Source organism: Cyanistes caeruleus, unplaced genomic scaffold, assembly GCF_971803275.1.
Source record: "Cyanistes caeruleus unplaced genomic scaffold, bCyaCae1.hap1.1 HAP1_SCAFFOLD_91, whole genome shotgun sequence".
Lineage (NCBI taxonomy): Eukaryota > Metazoa > Chordata > Aves > Passeriformes > Paridae > Cyanistes > Cyanistes caeruleus.
The window spans coordinates 89,179-101,743 of NW_028255895.1; the positions used below are offsets into that span (position 1 = coordinate 89,179).

The window sequence follows — 12,565 nt, forward strand, 5'->3', positions numbered from 1 at the left end:
TGACAGTTTACAATACAGGAATAAGAATTAAGATTCCTCCAGGACACTTTGGTTTGATAACTGCTCACTGGAGCTTGGCCTTGCAAAGGGTTCATGTCACGGGAGGAGGAATTGATGCAGATTATCAAGGAGAAATTGAAGTAAGTCTGTTAAACAATAGTGAACAAGATTTGATTGTTCAACCCCATGACAAGGTAGAAGAAATATTGATATCGCAATTGAAAAAATAATTGTGAAGAAAGAATATCCACTTCAAATTGCCTCCATTTGTGGATAAAAAGAGTTTGGACCCAGCAGTCCTAATAAAGGAGCCAGAGTGTGGGTCCAGAGGCCAAATGGCCCTCCCAAGCCAGCTGAAGGAACAGCTCTGGGCAAAGACAACACTGTTTGAATCCTGAGACCTGGGCAGGAACAATGGGAATATGTCCCTGCAGCCAAGTGTTCTCTGCCAGAACAAGTCGATGGGATGGGATATTGTTTTACAGACCCTGCCAGACCAAATCTCCCTGTTTGCCCCAACGGCCCCTTTGGAAAATGCTCAGATCCACGGGGCTCCATGTGAAGGCTGATGTGACCCTGAGGGACTTCCACACCAATTCCAGCCAGGAGCCTGGCTGTCCCGCAGGGACTGGGACCCGGCACCTCTCCAGCCGAAGGGAAAAGGACCCCAGCAAGCCTTGTTAGCCACAGACAGCGCGGTAAAGCTGAACAGCAAAGGACCTTGGGGACATTATTCTGGAATTCAAAAGGTGCCAGCTCCATGGACAACAGAATTATTGTTCCTAACATGAATGAGAGTGAGGAAAAAGAAGGAGTAAGCTTGTGATGGTAAAGCACAGAAATCCTTTCACATTGTGGCCTCCAGCTAGAACAGGGCTTGGTTTCTCCGGAAGGGAAATCTCAGTCAATCCTGTAAAACTGATAATTGCATTCCTGTGTTCCACAGCACAGTTTTCTGTCAGTGTCCCTGCACTGGATCCGTTACAAGTCAGAGCCCATTGACAGAGTTTTGGCCACCCCACAGGGTGAGCCCTCCGAGGGAACCCCATTCCTCCCAACCTGAGCTGAGAACATACCCAGCAATTAGTTACATTGAGTATTTTGGCTACTTTGATCTTTAAATTTTCAAAATAATTTTGATGACTAATGCCTTGATTAAACTTCAGAGGTGTTTCTGGCAAACAAAGATCCTGGCTGACTCTCAAGATACAACTTACAGGTGTTGGGGGTTAGGTGTCCTTTATTTTCTATTTAGTTCTGGCTTGCCTGTGGAATTTTTACTCATGACTTGCAGGGAAAACTTAACTGCGGGTACCTGGTGTGTGCTTGAGGAAAGATAAAGAGTTTGGCTGGGCCCAGGGGGGGAAGGGGGCAGGAAAAGGGGAGGGTGGGGACAGTTTGGTGTCTTCTTCAGCTTCGGAGAAGAACACTTTGGGTGCAGAGCTGTTGTGGTGGGGAGAAGGGAATTTCGCCATCACCCAGATGGAGCTGCTGCTTCTTCTCCTTCTTCCCTCTTCGTTGGTGGCCTCGCACCCCCTGTCCTGCCGGGACGTGTGGCAGTGCCAGCCATCGCCACGGAGCTGCTGATCCACCTCAGCCACTGGCCCGGGATCTCAGCTCATCCCTGCTGTTCCAGCTGAGTGTTCCTCAGAGCCCTGCAGGAGCACCAGCACTGACTGCCAACCTGAGGGGGTTTGTGAAACAAAGCCTCTCCTCCATCCTTTCCCGTCTCAGCCCAGAAAGCTGTCACGGGGTCCCTGGCTCTGTTTTCTTGCTAATGCTGTAGTTATTGTTGTTTGTTTGCCTGGTTATAAATACTAGTGAAGAACTGTTATTCCTATCCCCAGATCTCTGCCTGAGAGCCCCTTGATTTCAGGATTATCATAATTCGGAGGGAGGGGGTCCACATTTTTCATTCCAAGGGAGGCTCCTGCCCTCCCTAGCAGACACCTGTCTCCAAAAACCGAGACATTTGCATGAGAAAATTTTACAAAGTTTTCAATAAAATTCTTATTGATAAATTTGACTCCATTTCATTTCTAACAAGCTGTTCCTAAAGATCCCGTCAGGCTGTCTTAGACACTTTGGGCAAGGGATTCCTTCCAAGCTGGGCCACTTGGGGGGGGATGGGGGCGGCCCCAGGGCGGAGGGCAGGGTGTGCAAGGGCCCTTTGTGACACGCTGCAGCACGGTCACCGTGGGATGGTGGCAACGGGAGCAGATGTCAAAGGGCCCTTTGTGACACGTGCTGACATAGGAGCTGGCGGTGACAGGGCCACGCCACAGTGCTCGGTGCACGCGACGGGTCAGGACGCGCCAGAGCGGTGCTGTGAGGAGCCCCCGCACAGCGCACTCCTTTGTGTCGGACCTGGAGCTTTTCTGAAGCACTATTCCTACAGGTGACCTCGAGGCCAGACCACAGGTCTTGCTGACTTGTGGCCTTCCCGAGGCTTCCTTCTTAAGGTTCTCTTGAGGGCAGACCGTGGGACTTGGTGACCCGGAGCTTTTCCGACGTGTTGCCCATCCCTGCAGTCTCTGCCCTTGAGACCAGACCACAGTCCCTGTCGAGGAGCCTCCTGTCCTTGTGGCAGGAGCCCTCAAGACCCAAGTGCAGGACTCGCTGTCTTGCAGTCTTGCCAGGACTTGAGTCTTGCAGGTGCCTTCCAGGCACGACTGCAGGACTTGCTGACTCCGACCTTTTCCGAGCCATCTCTCCTGCAAGTAGCCAGAAATCCAGTCACTGCCATGGAGCAGCGACCCCCAAGAGTGCCCAAGTTGGCCTGGCTTGAGGAGGAGGAAGAAGAAGGCTCTGGAGCTGTCCTGGCACAGGAGTCTGAAGAGGTGCAGGAGTTCCAGGCACCACAGGAGGGTGAGTTGCAGAGCTCGGCCTTAGGGCTAGTGCCTGTTGCCAGCTTGGCCCCATCCCATTCCTTGCCATGCCATCCCCTGGTGCTGTTCCTATGGAAAGGATTGGAGAGTCTGGAGGAAGATATGGAGCAGCGACCCCCAAGAGTGCCCAAGCTGGCCTGGGTGGAGGAGGAAGAGGAGGAGGTCGAGGAAGAAGGCCCTGGAGCTGCCCCAGCACCAGAGACCGAAGAGGTGCAGCAGTTGCAGCCGCTGGAGGAGGGTGAGTGGCAGAGCTGGGCCCCAGGGCTGGTGCCTGCGGCCATCTTGGCCCCATCCCATCCCATTGCATCCCATCTCATCCCATCCCACACTGTCCTGTGGACACACACCCATGGACAGCACAAAAAAGGGGCTGGGGATGCCCCCACAGCAGTGGCCGTTCTGCATCCCCTGGGGCATCCCGGGACTGTCCCTGCCTGGGGAACGCAGGGCTGGGCTGTGCTCTCCCGCCTCTCCTGCAGCCCCTCAGCTCTGGCTGCTCTTTGCCAGATGCAGCCATGGACGGCGCACAAGAGCAGGACACCGCCCGTGGCCGCTTCCGCAGAGCAGCGCAGGTACCTGCAGCCATCCCCACCTGCGCTGGACCTGCTGGCACTGCTCAGCCCAGCACCGCACTTGGAGCACTCCATGCAACTTCCCTGCCTTCCTGCCCTTCTCCTACAGTTTCTTTACCAATACATCAAGAGGATTGGCAAGGAAGAGACCAGTCCCATGGACACTGAGATCAAAGCATCCTCAGAGGTCTTGGTAGAACAAAGCAGCGCTGCCCAGCTGGATCTGCTTGTAGAGACGGCTCTTTTCAATCCAGAGCAAGTAAGCAGCCTGTTGCCAACCTTTGATCCTCCAGCAATTGCTTGGCTTTCCCAAGCCACGCCTGCTGCTCACTTGAAGCTTTTGAGGCCATGGCAGCGTGCTGGAAGAGAAGCACTTGTCTGGGGAAGAAGCTGGGCACATTGCTGACTCCCTCTGCTAGCATTCCAAGTCTCCCTGTGCCTTCTCCAGGTGCCCGGCGTGGTGAGGTACATCCACCAGTGGCTCATGGCCAATGAGGCTGCTGAGCACAGGATGGACTGGGCCCTGATGCAAGTGGCCGAGGCAGAGCCTGATGATGTGGCCATCACTCTCCTGCGGGTGGCCCCAACGTGTGACAGGTATGGGGCCCAGCTGCCCCGAGGCCTCAGGGCTCCCCAGCCCATCACCCTGTACAGCCCGGCCCAGGGCTGTGAGCAACACAGAGTTCCAGGGCCCTCTGGCTGCTCCCTTTGCCAGCCCTGCTACAAAGTCGGCCCCCGAGCCCGCTGCCGTGCTGCCAGCCTGCCCCTCAGGGGCCTGTCCCCACAGGGCTGGGCTGCCTGGCTGCTGCTGCCGCTCAGGGCCAGTGGGCACAGGCAGAGCTGGCGGCCAGCTCAGCTCCCCGCTGCTGCCCAGCCCACGGTGCTGTGTCTGACCCCGCAGAGCTGCTATGGCCATGTGGACGACCATCTTGCTCTCGCCCTGGATTTCAGAGGAAGTGACACCGCTCCTCGTCAATGTGGTGGGGAGCTGGCCGCAGAAAAACCTGGGCACCTCTGATGGGGACAAGGCGGCTGTCTTTTCCCTGACTGTGAGTTTCTGGAGCTGGCCTTTGCTCACCGCAAGGCCGGCCGCCTCTCCAGCAGCTCTGTTGCCTCCTTCCCCCACTGCATCTCCCTGCTTCAGGCACTGGCCACAAACCTGGCCTAGGGGCAGCTTTAGGGCCACCAGGCCCGCTGCTCCCCCTGCGTCTCCCCCGGCCTCTCCCTGCCACGCTCAGGCCCTGCCACACGGACGCCCCGGCACTGAGCGCTGTCTCGGGCTGCTTTGTCCTCTGCAGGCAACTCTGGTGATGTGGAAGATCCTCCAGGGGCCCTGTTGCCCACAGATCCTCACAGTCTATTTCCCCCGCCTCTTCGTGCATCTGCTCTTCCAAACGTACTTCAGTACTTTGTATATGACAGAGGACGTCCATACCTTCTGGAAGGAATGCCAGGAGCAACACGGCCTCTCCACCAGCCCCAACAGGTGCTCCATGCCACTCCTCCTGTCCCTGCCACTTCCCCAGCCTCGGAGCCAGCGCTCCCAGCGTCACCTGGGCTTTGCTGTGCACACAGGTTTGCAGTGCAGACCCTGAAGGCCCTGCTCTGCAGTCTCCACTTGGAGCATGTGGTGGTGGCAATGGAACGCAAGCGTGGCTGGGACACGCTGCTCTGTGCTGACACCCACCACTATGCCGTGGGTCTGCTGGCCAGGTGAGCCCCCCTTCTCCCCACAGCCTCCGACATTTGTGCCCCCTGCCCGGGATGCCCCCCACAGTCCCCGTGGCCATGGGCCTGAGGGCCTCGTCACCGAGGGATGGCCAAGGAGACTGCAAAAGGCTGTGAGAGGAGGGTGCCCAGGAGCAGCCACATCTCACGGGCCCACATCCCCTCACAGGGTGCTGGGGCAATAGGACAACTGTGTCCATCAGTCCTGGGAGAGGTTTTTCGCACCCTTGCTGAGACTCTTTGTGCCATTTTCTGCCTTCCAGGGTAATGCGCCGTGCATCCGCCCACTTGTGTAAAGGCATTTTAAGCTACCTGCTTGAGGTGCTCAGCAAACCGTTGCCACTCTGGGATGTCTCTGCCATGGCATTCCTTGTGGAGGTGAGCCTGATGGCCAGCACTACCTCGCTCAGCTCCCTGCCAGCCCTGTCCCCTTGCATAGCCACAGCTGCCTGCGACGGCACCCGCGCCCTGTGCTGCTGCCTGGGCCCAGCCCTGCGCACTTCCAGGCTCCTGCGGCCGGCTCCCCTCTCACTGCCCTGTGCCTTTCAGCTCCTAGATTGCCTGGACTTGAGTGACTGTGGTGACAGCCTAATGGACATCTTGTATAAGTACCTGTGGTACAATTCCACAGACATGCATCACCAGGTGCTCAGGGCTCTCCTCCTGCTAAGGGACCGTCCCTCCATGGTGAGAAGGGGGCAGCAGCTGAAGCCGTGTGGGCAGCATGAGGCTGGGCAATGCTGTCACTTGGCCTTGGCTGGCCTTTGCCTTGGGCACTGAGGCAGCTCCTCCCAGCTCTCCTGCCTCCTGCTTCAGCTGCCCGAGTGCTTTGGGAAAGGGCTTTGGCCTCTGGGCCCTGCAGCAGCTGCCCGGGCTTTCACACCCTTGTGTTCTGCACAGGCCGAAAGAATTCAGAGCCTGACAGGAAGACTAGTGCACCTCCTGTGGGACTTGGACAGTGACGTGGCCAGGATGAGCATTGCTCTCCTGAGCTATATTTTCACGGATGAAGACACCCCAATATCCTGGCGCAGGGCCCTGCAGCTGGCTGAGCCGCTCCTGAAACTCCTGGACAATGTAAGGCTCTGTGCCCCAGCCACGGCCACTGCCTGCTGCCCGGACACTTTGTGCCCTGTGCATTTGCAGGCCTGCGCCAATGTGGGCCACAAGAAGCCAATGATGAGGTCATTTTTCCTTCCTTCCTTTCATACAGCCTGATAGCCAGGTGCAGCTGCTCTCCATGTCTCTCCTTCGAAGAGTGATGTCTTCGGCAGAAGAAGAAGGAAGAAAGCCCCTGAAGGAACGAGTGTACCAGAGCCTGCTCCCACTCTTTTTCCACTGCCAAGATGAGAATCGGCATGTGGCAGAGGTGAGGACTCCTGGGCTGCTGCTGCGCCTTGGCAGGGGGCTCAGCTGCCTCCTGCCCTGACGCGGGCTTGCAGGCTGCAGCCTCCTCCAGCCCTTGGCACTGGGACACTCCTGTGCCCTGCCTTGTGGGGCCATTTGCGGCTCTCTGCTGCTCCCCAGGCCTCTCGGACAACGCTCCTTCGCGCGGCTGGCTTTCTGAAGAGGCCAGACCTGGAAAAACCTGTGAGGAAGGAGAAACTGTGGAAGTTTGCCAAGCTCGTGGTAAGGGCAGTCTGCAAGTGCCAGCCAAAGGCTAGAGAAGCCCCCTGGCCCCGGTGCTCAGTGTGTGGGGCTGGCAGCTGTGCCCTTGCCCACTGCTGCACCCGGGGGCCGCACGGCTTCTCAGGGCTGGCCGGGCACGGGAGGCCGGGACTGGCCGCAGGCTGCAGCGCCCGGCCGAGGGGCAGAGCCCGCGCCAACCCTTCCCTCCTGCCGCTTTCTCCAGCTGGCCGACCACAGGATCCCCTTGGCCGAGCACCTGCGCCGGGCCCTGCAGTACCTGCAGGACCCACAGGAGACCCTGCGAGCGGCGGCCATCAGGGTCATCGGTGAGTCCCGAGCCCGGGCTCCCTCCCCGCCCCGCCGCAGCTCGGCCCCAGCCCCGGCTGCTGCGCCGGCAGCGGCACCCGGGCCCGGCGCCCTGGAGCCCCGGCTGCCCTCGGGGCTGCTGCTGCCGGCCTCTGGCAGCCGTGCCCTTGGGCTGGGTCAGGGTGCGGCAAGGGCCCGGGCTGAGCCCTGCCGAGGCAGGAGGCCGTGTGGCCACAGGGCTGGCAGCGTCGCTGGCAGGGATCTGTGCTGCTGGGACCCTGACAGGCTCTGTGTTCTCAGGGATGGCCGGGGAGCAGCTGAGGGGGCAGCAGGCAGAGCTCCAGGTGTTGTGCAGAGGTGAGCCAGGACAGCGGGCTGACAGCGGTGGCTGTCGGGGGCAGCTGCAAGCCCTGGCCAGGCTGTGGAGGGCTCTGCTCCCTGTCCCGATGAGGGGCGGCGTGGGCAGAGCACAGTGAGATTTCAGGGCCACGGGGGGCATTTGTGGCCAGCAGCTTTGGGCTGACCCCCTTGGTCCCTGCTCCCTCCTGGCCAAGGCAAGAGCCGGCTGGCATGGCCCTGGCAGGGGGCTCTCGCTGGGCCCCCTCAGCTCTGGGGTGTGACCGTGGCTCTGTTCGTCTCTCTTGCAGCCCTCGAACGCCTGACGGAGGACAGAAGCGGTGCCGTGTCAGACCTGGCACTTGAGACGCTGTATGTCCTCCGGGCCATCCAGAGTGCCCGATATTCCATCCTGCAGAGGATGCAAGACCAAATCCTCAGGGCATGGAGGACACGGCCTCGTCTGTCGGGCTTGGGCTGGCTGCACTGCTGGAGATGTGCTCAGAGATGATTTGGGACGTTCTGTTTGCTGGGGCCACCTGGGCAAGCCAGGATTTTTAATTTCATAAGAATTGTTTTCTTCTGTTTTTTTCTTTTTAGTATGTAAATAATATAGGATATGTTAGGGCTGAGAGGCTCTATCTTCTGGGGCCACATGGGCCATCTGTTATTTTTTTTTTCATAGAGATTGTTCTTTGCTTCGTTTCGTTTCCATCTAGTATGTAAATAATATAGGATATGTTATAAACCACAAGAGTCCCAAGACCTTTCTTTTGCTGCCCAGGGTGTGAGGGGCATAGGGGAAGAGAGGGAAAAGGGTTCTTGTGTTCAGCAACCTGCCGGGGCGTGCAGTGGCGCAGGGGAAATGGCCAGAAGCCCCTTGGCCTTTGGTGGTTGTGCTGAAGCCACAAGCCCTGTGGCAGGCAGGAAGCGCCATCTGTGTCCTGCTGCCCGTGTGTTGCTGCCGTGATGGCTGAGGAGCTGCTGGAGCTCCTGTGGGGCTGCGGCGCTGCTGCCGGGCCAGGCTGGGGGAGCCCCTGAGGGCACGGGGTGCTGGGCGGCCGTGAAGGGATGAGGGGCTGCGGAGGCCCAGACGGGACAAGGCAGTGGGAAGGCACGAGGGGGATGTGTGAGGGAGTGGGTGGCAGGAGGTTCCAAGGGGACAGAAGGCCCTGGAGGAGCCGGGGTGGTGGGAAGCCCTGAGGAATTGGGTGTCAGAGGCCATAAGCAGCCCCTGGGCAGCCGCCTGGTCCCTGACACCCGGCTGCTCCGGTGCTTCCCCAAAATGTCCCCCAGGCCTGCAGCAGAATGCCTGGAGGCTGGGACATCACCCCAGCGGGAGGGTGGGGACAGTGGCTGCTGCCCAAGCGGCTCTGGAGCCCACAGAAACAGCAGCAGAGTGTGCCCAGGAACAGCAGCAGCCCCAACGTCGGCACCTGCGCACTGAGGCGTCCGCAGCAGCCGGGTGCCAAACAGGGGGAGGCTGTGGGCACAATTGCCTTTGCTTTGGCAAAAGGCTTCAGCAGAGTTGGCCACAATGGCTTTCTCTTCACTTGCAGCCTCACAGCAACACTTGCCAGCTTCAGCTGCAGCCTGTGCCCATGACTGACTTGGATGGCCGTGCTTGAGGGCGAGCTCGCCTTCCACACTCAGGTGTCCCAAGGCAGTGGCATTGGCACCATCCTGAGTGAGAGAGAGAGAGAGAGAGAGAGAGAGAGAGAGAGAGAGAGTCTGATGGGGCAGCTGCCCTCCCTCTCATCTGTCCAGGCACCTTAAAGACACATGAAACCAAATCCTGGACTTGCTTGGAACAAAGGAAGAAGCAGCATGCGCTGAAAAAAAGCAGGGACTTACACGGCTCAGTTTTGCTCTCCACTTGGGCAATCCCAGAATCCCTGAGCACTTGGTGTTGCAAAGTAGCATCAACATCATCCAGTCTCCAGCCACCCTGCCATGGGCACAGGTGGTATGCAGGCACAAGGTGTCACTAGAACTGGGAGAACACTTTTCCATGTTGACCTTTTCCTCTCCTGGATTTCAAGCAAAGATGAAAGAATCATCTGGTGAATGACAGGTGAATAGTGTAGCTCACAGAACTAGGAGTAGGAGTCTCCAGTGGCCCATGGTGTGTCCATTCAACCCTTGTTAGATTGTCCAGCTGGAGCTCAGCGCGGTGCAGCCCGGGCACAGGCACCAGGCTGGTCCATTTCAGCATCCCAAAGCCTTGGTGGCTCCCTGTGCACCCATTGTCTCCTGAATCCATTCTTGAACTCCCAGTTACTGCTGTGCCGGACATGAGAACACAGGAACAGCTTGTTTGGCTCATTCTTGCCTTTGCTGCTCCTGCCTAAGGGAATCATCAGGACTATATGCTGATGGAATGGGATCGCTGAACAGCAGGGACTTTGTCTGTAGTGTCTAAAACTAAAACCTTGTCTGACTGTTCAGACACTCTAAAATCCAGGGTGAGAATGACAGCTTTGGTATGGAAGAATCCTAGAAATCTTGACTTGTGATTTTTCTAGTCAAGGCTTTTAATTCCAATGTGGAAACTACAAAAATATTCAAACTTGTTTTCATTGGCAACCCCTTTGAAATGGAATCAGCAGACCTCCAGGGGACAGGGTATGACAGTGGGGACAGTACTTGGCAGCTCATGGCTTCAGATGTGGGAGGTAAATATTTTGCCTAGGTACACATTTAAGTTCAAGTTTTCCCAGGGTTTGGATTGACTCGTCATTGCAGGTAACTTTAATCAATGCAAAAGGATGTAAAAGCAGAGTTTCTGGAGAATGTGCACTAGGGAGGAAATAGGGAGAAAACCTTGAACACAGCCAGCAGGCTCTGGAAAAATTTATAAAAGTTACAGTTAAAAACAGGTGTAGCTCTGTGACTGTTCAGGCAGGACTCTTTGTATCTGGAGGTGATCGTAAAACATTTTAAAATCTTAGGAAATTCGGGAACTCAGAAAGAAAGTTAGGCTTGACAAGCCCTGGGAAAAGTAGGCAGGCCCTGGGAAATGTTAGGCCTTGTGCTTGCTAAAGATCATGTGAAACTGCACCTGTGTAATCAATATATGATAAATGATAGAATTGTTAGATGTGATTAGATATAATTATTGTTTAAAGAACATGAGGAACAATGTTAGGGGGTTGAGAGGGGAACACGAGAAATCCATGCTTGGGTAAAAACAATGCATACAATAGAACAATGTAAGCTTAATAATTAATATCTAAGTTGTATAACGATAGAGTATAAAACATGTTCAACTCAAAACCAAGATGGGTCCGATTTTGATCTCTGACACCCAGAGCTCTTCAATAAAGCACCTTCATATAATCATTCTGTGATGATGTGTGTTCCTGAATGCTAACAATTTCATCAGATTTTCCTGGAATTTTGTGGGATTTTGTGAAATTTTGTGGACATTTTTGGATATGTTGTGGATGTTGCTGGAATTTGGTAGAATTTTGAGAAGTTATAGGGAATGTTGTGGGATTTTTCTGGAATTTTTTGAGGCTTTTCCAGAATTTTGTGGGATATTGAGGAGATTTTGTGGGATGTTTCTGGAATTTTGTGGGATTTTTGTGGGATTTGGAGGAGACTTGAAGAATTTTGAGGGATTTTTCTTGGATTTAGTGGGAAATGGTGGAGATTTAGTAAGCTTTTGCAGGAAGTTATTTTTCTTAGTGACCCAACGACCCAACACCTGTGTGCTGCACTACGGTATTTTCTATCTAATCACCTCCTACTACCCAAAAACCCCTAGGAGAAGAACATGAAGAAGAAAGAAGAAGGACAAGAGAAAAAAACCCTAAATCCTCCATCTTGTCTCTTGTTCTCTAAACTACTTTTTCACCCCGTGATTTAGAAAACTTTCTAATCTACACACTCACACTTTTCCTATCTAACTTTAACATTTGTTTTCATGTATCACCATGAAAACATGCTCATGAATTTCGTATTATATGAAATTCAGTGTTTCTTTGAATCCTAGAACTAAGTATTAAAAACAAGGGGACACACTCAGACTCCAACATGTTATCTACCTTTGACTGATCCAAGGAGCTATTAATCATAATGCTTCCTTAATTAATAGGATTAGTCACCCAAGTCTCAGGCTAGATAGTGAAGACACAGGCAAGCAGCTTGGCAGAAGGTTTTCTAGGAACATAAAGAAGGAATCCAGGACATTGTCCTGTATTTTCCTTTAAAACAGCTCTGAGAAATCCCCAGGATACTCATGTTAGGAGAAAAGTCCTACATGATTTACATGACCCTGCTGAGCTTCCGAGATCAGGCGGGATCGGGCGCTCTCAGGGCGCTCTGGCCGTAGGCGCTGCTTCCCCTCTCAGGAGCGCTCACCTTCCTGCCGTGCCCCGCAGCCTCACCAACACAGCCCAGACACGCAGAGCACACAGCCCGGCCACCAGGGCTGCCTATGGCCACAGCGGACTCGGAGCCACAGCCAGCAGCACACAGGCCACACAAAGCACAAAACCCACACCAGGCCAGGCACACAAGGCACACAGAGCACACCAGCCACCTGTGCCCACAAGCTCCTGCCCCTCGCCAAGGCTGCCCAAGGAAAACAAGGCACCTGCCGGGACCTGTGCTACTGTTCAAAGTTATTAGTCTCTGCCATATAACAGGAATAGATGGTCCAAAATTAAATGGCCTCAATGTCACCAGGAGTTCTTCACACAGTGCAGGTGTGACATTTGAAAGCAGACAGACTACAGTCCTTTTTTTCTGTGTAACTTCTGGCTGCAAGTCTGTGGCCATAGGGAGATGCCACAATGTGTCATTTAAAAATCATCATTTTTAAAAGCCCAAACAACCAACCACAGCTTCATCTTTCTTGGAGGACTTCATCAGTTTATTCCATAACAGGAGCACAATCTAACCAAGAGAACACAGAACTGTCATTCCAAATACATGGGCTATGCCCCTTCCACTTGGCTAAGGGGCTGGATTTCCATCAGTGACCACAAGCCAGGACTTTCAACAGTGTTTGCTGCCTTTTTCTCTAAGGCATCATTTGGGATATTTTATGGCCTTTAATTAAATGTAAAAAAATGCTACCTTTTCAAATACTTTGTAAGG

General features: G+C 54.9%; 2 protein-coding genes across 2 annotated transcripts in view; one reads left to right on the forward strand and one right to left on the reverse strand.

The window, feature by feature from the left end:
- Nucleotides 1-12,565, reverse strand: part of LOC147646552 (maestro heat-like repeat-containing protein family member 7) — a 93,469-nt gene that overhangs the window by 60,072 nt on the left and 20,832 nt on the right. The gene's annotated exons all lie outside the window — the stretch shown is intronic.
- Nucleotides 2,185-8,210, forward strand: LOC147646554 (maestro heat-like repeat-containing protein family member 7). The gene is made up of 16 exons (XM_086873232.1): nt 2,185-2,868; nt 2,968-3,126; nt 3,396-3,460; nt 3,570-3,719; nt 3,909-4,057; nt 4,362-4,509; nt 4,759-4,946; nt 5,036-5,173; nt 5,452-5,566; nt 5,738-5,875; nt 6,089-6,265; nt 6,402-6,557; nt 6,716-6,817; nt 7,041-7,143; nt 7,424-7,480; nt 7,771-8,210. The coding sequence occupies exons 1-16, from the start codon at nt 2,745-2,747 to the stop codon at nt 7,968-7,970; spliced, it is 2,169 nt and encodes a 722-aa protein (XP_086729358.1). The 5' UTR covers nt 2,185-2,744; the 3' UTR covers nt 7,971-8,210.